The sequence below is a fragment of the Acanthisitta chloris genome, unplaced genomic scaffold, assembly GCF_000695815.1.
Source record: "Acanthisitta chloris isolate BGI_N310 unplaced genomic scaffold, ASM69581v1 scaffold16518, whole genome shotgun sequence".
Taxonomy (NCBI): domain Eukaryota; kingdom Metazoa; phylum Chordata; class Aves; order Passeriformes; family Acanthisittidae; genus Acanthisitta; species Acanthisitta chloris.
In genome coordinates this window covers 16,642-28,547 of record NW_008686684.1, presented here as the reverse complement: position 1 = coordinate 28,547, position 11,906 = coordinate 16,642, and the positions used below count along the sequence as shown (strand labels likewise).

General features: G+C 49.5%; 1 protein-coding gene across 1 annotated transcript in view; it reads right to left on the bottom strand.

The window, feature by feature from the left end:
* Nucleotides 1-4,559: 4,559 nt before the first annotated feature.
* The window catches only part of LOC103807544 (N-acetylaspartate synthetase-like), a 23,631-nt gene continuing 16,284 nt past the window's right edge, over nt 4,560-11,906 (bottom strand). The window contains exon 2 of the mRNA XM_009080277.1: nt 4,560-5,000. Coding sequence (XP_009078525.1) covers nt 4,633-5,000 — 368 coding nt within the window. The 3' untranslated portion in view covers nt 4,560-4,632. The remainder of the gene's footprint in view (nt 5,001-11,906) is intronic.

The window sequence follows — 11,906 nt, the reverse complement described above, 5'->3', positions numbered from 1 at the left end:
CATCATTAAACACATCTTGGTTCTGACAAACATCCTTGAAAACAAGGCTGCTTCTCCCTGGCAGTGTCACTGCTGGCTATATCCTCCCATGATGGGCACCCTGAAAATCCCTGTAGTCAAGGTACCCCATGGCCAGGCACCTCTCCTCCCGGAGCAGGCAGTGCCCTGCAGCAGCCCCCATTTCCCCTTTGTTCCCCAAGCCATCCGAGCCACAGGGATAGAAGTGGATGGACCATGCAGGGAAGAGCCCAGGTCCTGCCACTCAGTCTTGTGCGTGGGTACAGCCTGCAGCACATCTGGAGAGAGGTAAAGGCTTGCTCAGAAATATCATCACACATGGGGATGGTGAGGTGAGGGAAAAGAATGGCTTTCAGCTGATGGCAAAGCCTCAAACTTTTCTGCATCTCCCAGCAGAGAGGCATTACAGTTACCATCTCTAAGCATCTTGCAGGTGCTCTGTGACTTTATAACAAATATGAATTTAAGCATTTCAAGTTAGATTAGAAACCACTTGCTTTGTTGGTTTGATTGCTCAGCATTATTGGCCCAGATCTGTCCAGGGGCCAAGCTTCCCACAGAGCTTTTTGCCATATATGATATGTGCTTGAGAAGCCAGTATGCTCAGGGTGTGCAGGGAGTTCCCACTCACTTCACAGGGAATGGCCCTGGCTGTGCTGGGGGGCTGAGGCAGCCCTGAAGCTGTGGACTTCAGCCATGGAAATGCAAAGTTTCTTTTTTTTCTTGCTTAATTTGTTTTTAAACTTTTGGAGAACACACCTGGTGCCTTCCCCAGTGGGCAAGGGGTCTGACGCAGGTTCCTCCAGGCAGAGGACACTTGAGCAGTACCTATTGCACAGGGATTAGCAGAAAAAGCCACATGCTAAGGAGAGAACAGCCAGGTGAGGAAACCATCCCCGGTGCCACCACCCAGCAAGCAGCATGAGGGCAGGGGGCTGTGACAGCCTATCTGTGCTGCAAAGAGCAGACACCTGGCACAGCTGGGGGAAGTGCCTTCACATCACCAACACATCCTCCATCTAAATCTGAAGTAGTCTTACTCACCACCACATTTACCAACTGAGGCTCAAACCCAAGACATACTCCACTCTTCCTCACACTCCAGCCAAAAGCATCCTTGGAAAGAGAAACCACTAAAATAAATCAGAAGCATCCCCTCCCCTCACACTGATGTGGGTCTCTGCTGGAATCAAGACTCAAGAACTGGCAATAGGATCTCAAGGGGTTTCTAGCAATAGGTCCAGATCACAAGCTTTTCTGCTCAGGACCAAACCCACAACCATCTTGTGCTGCTCTGCACCCACATAGCCACTGAACTGGGATGGGAAGCATCTGGAGATGATGCTCAGGCCCAGAAAAAGGGGGTTGGGGGTTGTCCCTACACAGGGCTATGCTGCCCATTGCTGTCTGGGGCAGGAGAAGCAAGAAGTTCCCCGAGGGGAGCTGAAAAGCCAGTACTGGGGGCATACTGGGGGCTTGCCCAGGCAGTGGGTGAGCCTGGTGTGGCCCAGGGGCCACACAGAGCAGCAGCTCTGCAGAGGTGAGGCTGAGCTATTGCATTTAGGGAAACTTCCCATCAACACAGACAAAATGACAGTCTCACTTGATGCTTTTAAATCCAACCTTGTCTAATCCCTTTCAGAGCAGCTCCGGGTGGGAGAGCAGCAACAGCACTGGAGGTTGTGTACCTCCATCCCACCACTGTTAGCAGGGATGCAGCTCTAGCAGCCCTCTCCATCTTCTGAGGAGAGCATATCCCAGCCTATTTGGCAGACAGCCCTTTCCTTCAGAAACAAGCTGTCCTGGCTGGAGAGCTGGGAGCAACCAGCTGGATTTCTTCCAAAAAGCCTGGTCACAAAGCAACTGGCAGAAGTGCTAAGGGAATAAATTTGCTTGGCAGCTACTGGCCAAGTGGCAATGACTCAATCCTTATCTGTGTGTCTCCAGCATCTGGCATGCTGGGAGAGGAATGCAGACAGTACCCCAAAAGCTGCACCTTTCCAAAGCACCTCTTCCCCAGGAAACTCAACAGGTATTAAGATCAGATCCTGTAATAACATCAGTTAAGATTTACATATTTTAAAAGAAAATACTGGTAACCTGATGGTACTTCTGTGTCTGTGGGATCTGGTGGGATTTATTCCAGGTTTGGATTTTCTGACAGGATGTGAAGTTTTATTACAAAGGCACAGGTATCAAATAAAACCAGCAACATTATTTTAATTAAATATCCTAATAAAAAATTAATGCTCAATTTAGGCTTTACATATTCCTCCCTTATTAAGAGACTAGCTTTTGTTTTGATTTTTTTCCCCCCTTTGGAAAGGTTTTAGTGCAGTGATTATATAGCAACAGAAAAATAAACTAAAAAAGGCACAAACTGTTTTGTGTTTTGTTTTTCTTTCAGCTTTTGCTAACACTTTATATTTGTCTGTTTTACTTCGGTTAATAAATCACTGAATGCAGCAAGAAAATATTCTGCCCATTTCTGTACACTATACAAGAACCCCTACCAACAGTACATTATTTCAGCTTCAGGAGAAATGTACAGCATAGAAAGACTTTTAAAAATATAGTGCCCCATACATAAATTTAGTTAATTAAACTCATGGTCTCTTGCTACAGTGCCCTTCACCATCCTCACTTCCCCCCATTGCTGGGGCACACACTGGGACTCTGCCCCTGGAGTCCCAGTGTGTCCCTCCTTACGGGCTGGGCCGAGCCTGAGCCCAGCACTGACAGCACTGTCGTGGTTGTGCCAAACAGCTCCTCCATCCTGGCATCACTACCTCTCCATGGCCCAGCAGGGATGGGGTGAGCAAACCCCTCCTCTCATTCAGCATCGCTGAATGTGCTGGGAAAACGTTCAGCTGGAGAGGAGAGGGCAGCTCTTGGCAGGAGTGAGACAGACAGCACCCCACGTCCGAGGTCCATGCTGCCTGTCCCCTGCATCTGCCCCACAGCTCCTGTCCCCTCCACATGCCCCATGGCTCCTTCCTTCTGGAGCTCTCCTGCTGACACTTCCATTGTGTTTGTAAGTGCCAGCGTGGTGAACACGTGCTCCACCCTTCCACCAAATTCACTGTGATTAGGTGGGGGGGTTCCCCCTCCATAATACTTCATAAAATACTAATTGGGGTGTTTTTTTTCCCCAGGAACTAAAGGGGCTTTCCTTTTCAGTGTATTAGCAGAGCCAAACCCCTCTACCCACCCGAATTAAGTGCAGCCAGAAATGGTTTTCTGCATACCTCTGATACCACACTTTAAAAATTAAATCCTACCGATCTTCTTTTTCCCCAAGACGCAATTCATGCAAAGTTGCTATTTGTTTAAATAAGTTATAAAAGTTGATATCTCAGGCTAGAAGAAGCTGTAAGTCTTGGTTATTCTTTAGTTGGCAGGCACTGTACATACATACCGGGTACAGACACATGCCGAATCTGCTTTGCATTGCTTTTTGCATTGTACAATTCACAAATCTGACATCATTAAAGCAGTTAATTACCTTTGATGGAAGGCTGCAGTGAGGCCACCTACATTTATCAAACAAGCAGCTGGTTAAGATAATAAGTACGCTCCCCTCCCACCCCGGCGCTCCCCAAAATGCTATTATCTGTCACACGTTGCTTCTCTGAAGTGGTGAGATTTGGTGCACACATTAATGTGCAAATGTGTTGCCATAGGAACTGCAGCCTCCATTACGCCTCAACGACACCATTCAGCAAAAGCCAAAACTAAAAATAATAACAACAACAACAAGAAAAAAATAACCCTTAAAAATAAAAACAAAACAAACAAACAAAACCCCCAAAAGGCAGCAAAGAGAAAGTCCAACGCACATGCGGAGTCTGGCCCAGGACTGCAGGTTACACGTGGCTACGGAACAGCGCAGGAGATATTTAGGTTTGATCTTAACTTCACACTATGGTACAATGGGGCTCAGTTCAGCCGCTCCGAGTCTGTGCTGGCGTAGGAAGGAGGGGGAGGTGGAGCGGAGTCGTGGTTACCGGATGCACCCAGGATCTCTCAGACATTTGGCAGAATGAGGCACATCCAAAGAAAGTGCAACACCAGTGCCGCGGTGGCAGTGCGATGTGTTTGTGTGCGTGCACGCGCTTTCCTCTTCATGCATTGTAGCAAGCAGGTTGGGGCGGGGGGGGCAGGGTTTGCCCCCCACCTTTTCTTTGAAAACTATTAACCAGTAAATAACGGTAAGACGAATGCATATTCTACTTACTGGTGCGTGAAATACTGAAAACTGCATTCAAGTAATATTTCTGCGCTATTATGAATGCATCACTATGTTATCTTACATCTGGAAAAGGAGAAGACTATGTACACCAGAGCAGTGGGACTATTTTGCAGTAAGTTTCTGTGCTTTACGGAGGTACCTGGGAAGGAGAGGCTGCTGCTCTGCCGGGTCGCAGGACTCCCAGCACCACCACCTACAGCATGCGAGGAAGGGGCGCTGAACGGAGCTAACCAAAAGGTGACATGAGGGAACAAAAACTCAACCCAAAATTGGCAAATCAACGGTGACAAGAAATAGAAGGGTAATTTATTCTTTTTGAAGGGGGAAAAAATATTTTTTTCGTTTGGTTGGTTGGGTTTTTTTTATTCTTCCCGCAGCTGCAGGCGGTAGCGGTGGTAGCGGACCTGGAAAAACATTCTCTCCAGTAAGGAGCGTGTCATCCCTGGCAGGGCATAATGTTCAACAACACCCTCGTGCTTGAAGCCCAAGGACTCGTAGAGCTTGTGGGCTGCCATCTTCACAGCCGTGGTTCCCAGCACGACGGAGGAGTAGTTGTTGAGCATGGCAAACTCCAGCACTTTGCGGCCCAGGGCCTTGGCGATCCCTTTGCCGCGGTAGTTGGAGTCGACGGACATGCGGCGAAGCTCCACCGTGTTGTCCTCCTCGTTGCCCCGCGCCGCCACGATCCCCACCACGTTGCCGTCCAGGACGGCCACCCAGAAGCAGGAGCCTGTGGAAGATAAAGCAGCACATGTAGCCACCAGCCACCCTGGATGGGCAAGGCAGGCAAAGTGCCCATTAACAAACACACGGGTAGGAGCAGGGCCTGGGACAGAAACCACCTGTCACACATGGGGACTAACCACCTCCACAAATAAGGACCAAAGTCTTTTCCCTCGATGCTGTGAAAGGAGTTCTATTTCCAAGGAAAATGCATAGGAAAGTCCCTACAAACTAAAGCAAGATTGCCAGGGACTAAGCGTAATGAAGTGCGTCACACACAGGAAATGGTCCCCAGCCTGTGGTGGTACACAATGGGCAACTTCTGACCCGCACAGTCACACTCTTCTGTCCTACCAGTAACTTCACTGCAGTGACTCCTGGATCCCTTCCAGCACAGCAAAACCCATCCCTGGCTGCTTGTTGCATCCACTCTGAGTCCCAGGGCTGGCACAGGCAGCCCGTTGTGTGCTTTGCTGCCAAAATCCCCTTTTACTAAGGGCTGTACTGTCCAGAGGCTCTTGTCCCCAGGCAAACAGCTTGCCTGAGGTATGTGGCAGGACATCACTGGGCTGGACTCACCTGCTGAGAGTCACCAATGTGCTCTGGGCATATTCCACTCCACAAGACTGGAGTTAAACAGCCCAGGTGGGTTCTCAGGGCTGCACAGCACCACTCCCCCTGCAAAACTGGGGGTGGGGGGGAATGAGTAAGGCAACTCAGAATACTTTGCCACTGGAGAACAGCAAAGTGCGTGGTGGCGGGAGGTGCCTATCCAGCTGCTGCCTGCAGGACAAATGCACCTTGTGACTCCTTGAAGCCATCAGAAAGACTGCTAAGGTCTTCCCCACTTCCCTGTGGCACAGACCAGCTGCTAAGGAAAAACCAGGTACAAATGAAGGGTGGGGAACCAGCCCAGATTCACCCCAGCACACTGGGCTTATCCCCACCTTCAGAGCGACACGCAGCTCCAGTGACGCTCACTTCTGTTCCCACTGCAAGTCATTATGCTGCTGCTATCTAGGTCAACAGCTAATTTTTAAAACACCGGGGCCCATCTTGACCCATTTATCACGAGCAGTTAAGATGTCTCTGCTCTGCTGCTGTGTTGACAGTGTGGCTTGTTCCCCTGTGCTCACTTGGATCTCAAAACATAATTTATTCAGACACAGCCCCAGATGAACAACTACAAGCACTGAAACCCAAATACAAATAGCAGGGTAGAGAGCTCACTGCTGGTTTTAAACTGCTCATCACGTGGTGGCTGTGCCCAAGGCACCCCCACAGCCCATCCATCATGCTTCTGGCCACACGACAAGAACACCACAACATCCTCACCCCTACATGCACGGCCAATTTGAGCTCCTGCGGTGTAGCCCATGAAGGAGGATCATGAGGTCCCTGATGTTTGGGGAGCAGAGGTGGGATGCTTCCCTGAGGGCATATGGTGCCACCTCCAGCACCCATCCAGTCCTGGGGCCCCCAAAAATGCCACAAAGCAGCCATCAAGTGGTGTCTGCAGCTGTGGCACGGCCGTCACATCCCCCTCACCCAGCCCCGTGCACAGCAACTCCTGGAGATGCTGCTTCAGTGAGTCTGCCTCATTTTCCTCAAACCAGAGACAACCTAGGTTCCCCTTGATTCGAGGTTGCACAATTGTTTCCATGATTGCTTCCCGCTTTTCTCTCTATTTTCCCTTCTTAGCAAGCACCTTTCATCTGCACCCACCAGCCTAAGAGTCTGCTAAAGCTCACTCAGCAACACTTCCCACATTTGTAAAATGGCACGTTTCTAGTACTTTGGGGTCTTCTGCCTATTTAAAACCCAAATCTGGACATACCTATCACAGCTGAGCCCCCAAACCCTTCACATTCCCAGTCCCTCTGACTGCCCTTTGCATACCCCCACACCTGTCCATCCCAGTGGGGACCAGCCCTGGTTGCAAGCAGCATGACAGCAAACCTGTGCTGCTTGTTAGTTTTCACTTACAACTTTAAAGCTTAATTATAATGATTTTGGGTTCAACATGAAAAGAAATAGTATCTGGCACATCTCCCAGTGTGTGTTGTGCACACAACGCTTATAATTAGCCACAGACAGGACACATCTGCTCAAACAATGCAAGTTGTATTCAGCTCTTGCTTACACCAGCGCCATCCGCCCCCGAGACTTCTACCCTGCTGTCCATCTCATGTTTGCATCCACTCCAAGGATCACCAGCACCCAGATCCTTCAGCCTACTGAAGACACCTCAATTTCCCAAAGGTGGCTACAAGCCCAGGAGCAGCTTTCCACCATGGAGTTGTCAAATCCCTCCTCCAGGCAGCTACATCCCATTCAGATGAAGACTTGCTACTGAACACTGTTTTGGGATCACACCACATGCTGCTCACCTCAGGCTGAGACCTTTTTTTCCTCTGAGAAAACCCTCCAGGTTCAGAGTAGGGATGCTGAAAGCCTTCAGATTGCATTTTACCTACATGACCTAGATGACCTTTAAAGGTCCTTTCCAACCCAAACTATTCTATGATTTTGTGTTTTCTGCAGTGCTAGCCAGCTGCAGCTCCTCACCATATCCACTCTTCCAGCAGCACTTACTCTGGAGCATCATGGAAGCAGCCTGGAAAAACCACTCTGCACTGCCACCTCCCAGGGGTGCCTCCATCTTTTCTGGACTAAGGGGATAACTCAGAGCATGGCTTGTTTTTGTGCTTTTTCATACCTGGGACGTAATAAAGCTAACTTCATCTCACCTGTCAGTAATGAGCAACAGCCTTGTTTGCAGTGCTATTAATAGCAGGAGCTGACGTTTTACTCTCACATGCTATCTGAAAATAATCACTGCTGCAAAGATAAACACAGACCCTGATGGCTACAACTCTCCCTGCCCTTCAGATACTCATCTCATGGCAGCGTTTCTGTCTCTGCTTTCACACTCCTTTGCCTCTATCTTCTGAAGTCCCTTTGCCAACCCATTGCTATGGTCATCTAAAGCCCTTCCAGCTCACTCCAAGATACATTCCTCATCCTCATGGATGTCTTGTATTTAACTACAGCTGCCCTGGAAACACCACTCTGCAGCACTGGAGATAGCTTCTGGAGGCACCAGCTGTTTCCAGCCAAACACCAAGCTTTGCAGCACTGTACCCCACCTCCTTCTGGACTGCCAACAGTGAAAGTGAGGAGAAGCAGCCATGGAAACCCCACCACCACCTTCCTTAGCTCTCTCCACTCCCCAAACTCATTGCCTCACCACAGAGGGTCTTGCACATAACAAGGAACACGATTTTGGGTTGTTCATGCTCCATAGCAAGGTCAGACATGGCTCCTCAGCTGATGGCATCCAGGGCCTAAAAGCACACAAGATGGCAGTGTCTTTCTGCTCCAGATTTAAGGATAATTCCCAGCTTTCAAGGACCAAAAGAGAGCATTCTTCTAATCCACCCACCCTACTCCCAAAGCACAGGCTGCCCTCAGGCTCCACATGCCACTGCTGTCACTGCACCAAGGACTTCCCAGAGTGGTGGCACAGTGCTGGCCACTCATCCTCCACTCCTGCCAAGGAGGACATGCCATGAAATTCTCTGGCTGTGTGCCTGCAAGCCTCCTCTCCCACCCTCCTCCACTGTCATGAGCTGCACAGCTCTCCCCCACACAGCCGACGAGGATGGATGGTGGGTGAAAATAAATTCATTTATTTTTGCTGCAAATTCTTCTACATCTTTTGATGAATAAAAGGCCAGTGGGTGGATGGGTGGAAAGACTAGAGCCAAAAGCAATAGCAGAGAGTACTGCTGGAAGAGAGGGGGACAGAGACATCAACCTTCCCCACCAGTGTGAGTCCTACATGACTGACCACAGCAGGTTCCCACAGCTTTCCTAAGGCCCTCAACACTCAACGACTGCTACCTCAAATCCCAAAATTTAACAGCAGTGTTGCTCTGAAAAAGCAGTGCTCTGTCTGCCAGGTACTTATAAAATCCATTGTTTTCTAATATTTCCAGAAAAGCAAGCAAAGCTCTGCTGCCCCAAAACATCCTGAACTAACATTGGGTCCTCCCTGGTGCCAGGTAGGACCCACACACTGAGAGGAGAGGGTTGAGCCAGGTAAAACCCATCCCTGCTTTTCTCAGGGCTGCAGAGAGGACAGAGCAGCTCCTGTGGCAACCACTGTCTGCTGGTGCTAATTTTGCATGGATGTATCCCTGCAGGAAGGAGTTTTTCTTGGAAGCTCAGCACAGGGCAAGTATGGAAATCTAGCTCAGAGGCAGACCCAGGCCAGTCTTCTCCCTCTTTCTTCAGGGGTAGCACTGCTATCTCCTGCAGCTGAGCTCTCATTAACTTTTAGAGGCTTATTTGTGGAACACAATTTCCAGACAGACATGGAACTTCTCAAGGCAATGTCCCTTCAAGCACCGACTGTGGATTTCAGTTCTGCTTTAGCATGTCACAGCGACACAAATGTGAGCAATTCCCTTCCCAGCTCAAAGCTGTCCTGGGTGATGTCCTCAGAGCATCATCCAGATGAGGTGACTAGCAGAGACACTTGGCAGTTACCATCACCACTGCTGGGAACCCACCAGGTGAGCACCAGCTCCTCTGCATGCTTACAGCAGAGCCAGCAAAGCATCTGTGGACTGACCACCATGAGAAAAGGAAGCTGATATTCAGAGAAACTCCACCCAGGCCTTCCAAAATTAAAAAATAGGAACCTGCATCCCTGACAGAGATGTGATGTGCAGGTGTGAGCTCTGGAATGGGGAAGGAGGCTGCCCAAAGGCTCAGTGTGTGTCTTCAGGCCTCTGCTGGGAGATGCAGCATCCTGCACAGGGCAAACATCCCTCTCAGATTTTTCCCCCAGGCTGCTGTGAAGGGGTGAAAGGGGAAAAAAGAAATCCAAACCACAAAAAAACGCAAAAAAATCATCCCTGTGCTTCCCATTGGACAGGACCTGCCACTGTCTGTGTCCCTCACTCTTAATATACCTACATAGAGCCTTGCCAAAAGTGACAGGCTTGCTAATCCCAGAGATCTGAATGCCCCTAACTCCTCCCTGTGACCTGCTGATGTACAGCCTGGTGAAACATCACCACATGGAAACAGCAGGACAGAGGAAATGCAACATGCTGTCACATCATGAAGCTTTAAATATTTGCCCTTGGAGTCACTTGTTAGCCTCCTGTGCCATCTTTTGGTGTGATTTTGGCCAGAGTAGCAGCCCTTTGTGCCAAGCAGGGGTAGCCTGAGCAGGGCAATACAGAGGGAACCAGGGGATTCTGCACTGGACATGGTTCTGTTCCATTATTACCTGTTAACAGACAACCCATTAAAAGAAAAAAAAAAACAAACCCAAAGTTCAGTGTCTGGCCTCTCCTCCTATCAGCACTATTTATATACATTGCTCTAAGCAAGACAGGCTGTGAGTGGCAGCAAGTGGAGAGTCCCCAGCCCAAAGCTTGCTTCACCTCGGCTGTGTATTGCTGATGCCACTTAAATCCCTGCCCTTTCATCCTGTCTGGGTTTTTAAGAGAGAGCAGAGGAGCTACTCAACACTTGAGGCAACTCTCCCTCCTCCTTCGCCTCCATCCTCAGTGAAACACAGGGCAGAGCAGCCGAGCTACATCAACATCAAGGGAGAAAGGAGGCTCTTCTGGGGACAGCTTGGCTGCTGTGATGTGATGGGAGTGCTGCCGGCGGGAGGAGTTAGGGCACAGACGTGGCACATGGGCAGCCACCACGCCAGACACAGACAGCTTGGGTGCAGGGACTACCCAAGGACAGGCAACAGCTGTCCCTGCCAATGAGTGTAACTGCTCAGCTAGCCAGGAGGGGAGGGATTTATGTCTGTGCTTATGAGGCATACCATTATCCGATTATCTCTCCCTGCCTCCATCTTTCCTGTGCCTGGAGTTTCCCTTCTTTCCATCTTTCTAGTTTCCCTTGGCATCAAACAGGGCTGCATGACAGCTCCACAAGTTCTGCTAATATCTCTGCACTTGACTGGCTAAAACGCATTCCTAGAGGCCTCCTACAAAATAATGGCATTTCAGTGGAGTTTATGGCTACAAAAACTGGGTGAGATGCAAGAGTCCCTGAACTCCAACACTTCCCACACCCATGAACATCCCTCTGCACCAGACAAGGCTCAGGCATGGAGGAACAAAAAACATCAGGGACACAGGAATTCTTCATGCATGAAATGAGAAATGCTGTGGGACTCCTTCCTCCCCATAAATAACTCCACATAACCTACCACTGCAGGACTCATTGCCTTGTTATAAATAATTCCCTGCTGGAAGAGCACAGAGCAGTGTATCTCCGTGCCAAGGGTGGGTGACATCCCTTGATTCATGGGGCATCTGGGCAGCAAGTGATGAGAACACCTACACAGCATGAAAAGAGGTGAATGATTTGTTCTGCACAACCAGTTCATCTATTTCTCCATCTACCTTCTTTTCCATCCTTTCTACCTTTCACCTGTGTTGTTACTGAGGGCAGGAGCTACTTGTAACAACCCCTAAGCTCAGACAAAGTCTGCAGAGCTGCAAACAGCAGGGAGTCAGTGGGACAACTATTTCATCCAGCATTTGACCTGCAACACAGCCACAGTGCTGTTCCATACACATTTGCTATCAGAAACACCACGACCCATCACAGCAACAGGTCTCAAACCACCCCAGGAGCCAGGAATTCAGAGGTGGCCTCTGCAGCTGATAAACCTGAGCATAAAATGAGGCAGACAGGGTGATGGGGTTTTGCACTGCATGCAGTGGCTGGCCTAAACATCTGTGAGAACTCAAAACCATATTTGTATTCAGACCAGTATATACCATAACTTGTCCCTGCTGATAAACCTAGAGCAGCAGCACATGCTTCAGAGATGACAATCCCACTGGGAGGTTTTGCTGCAGCCCAG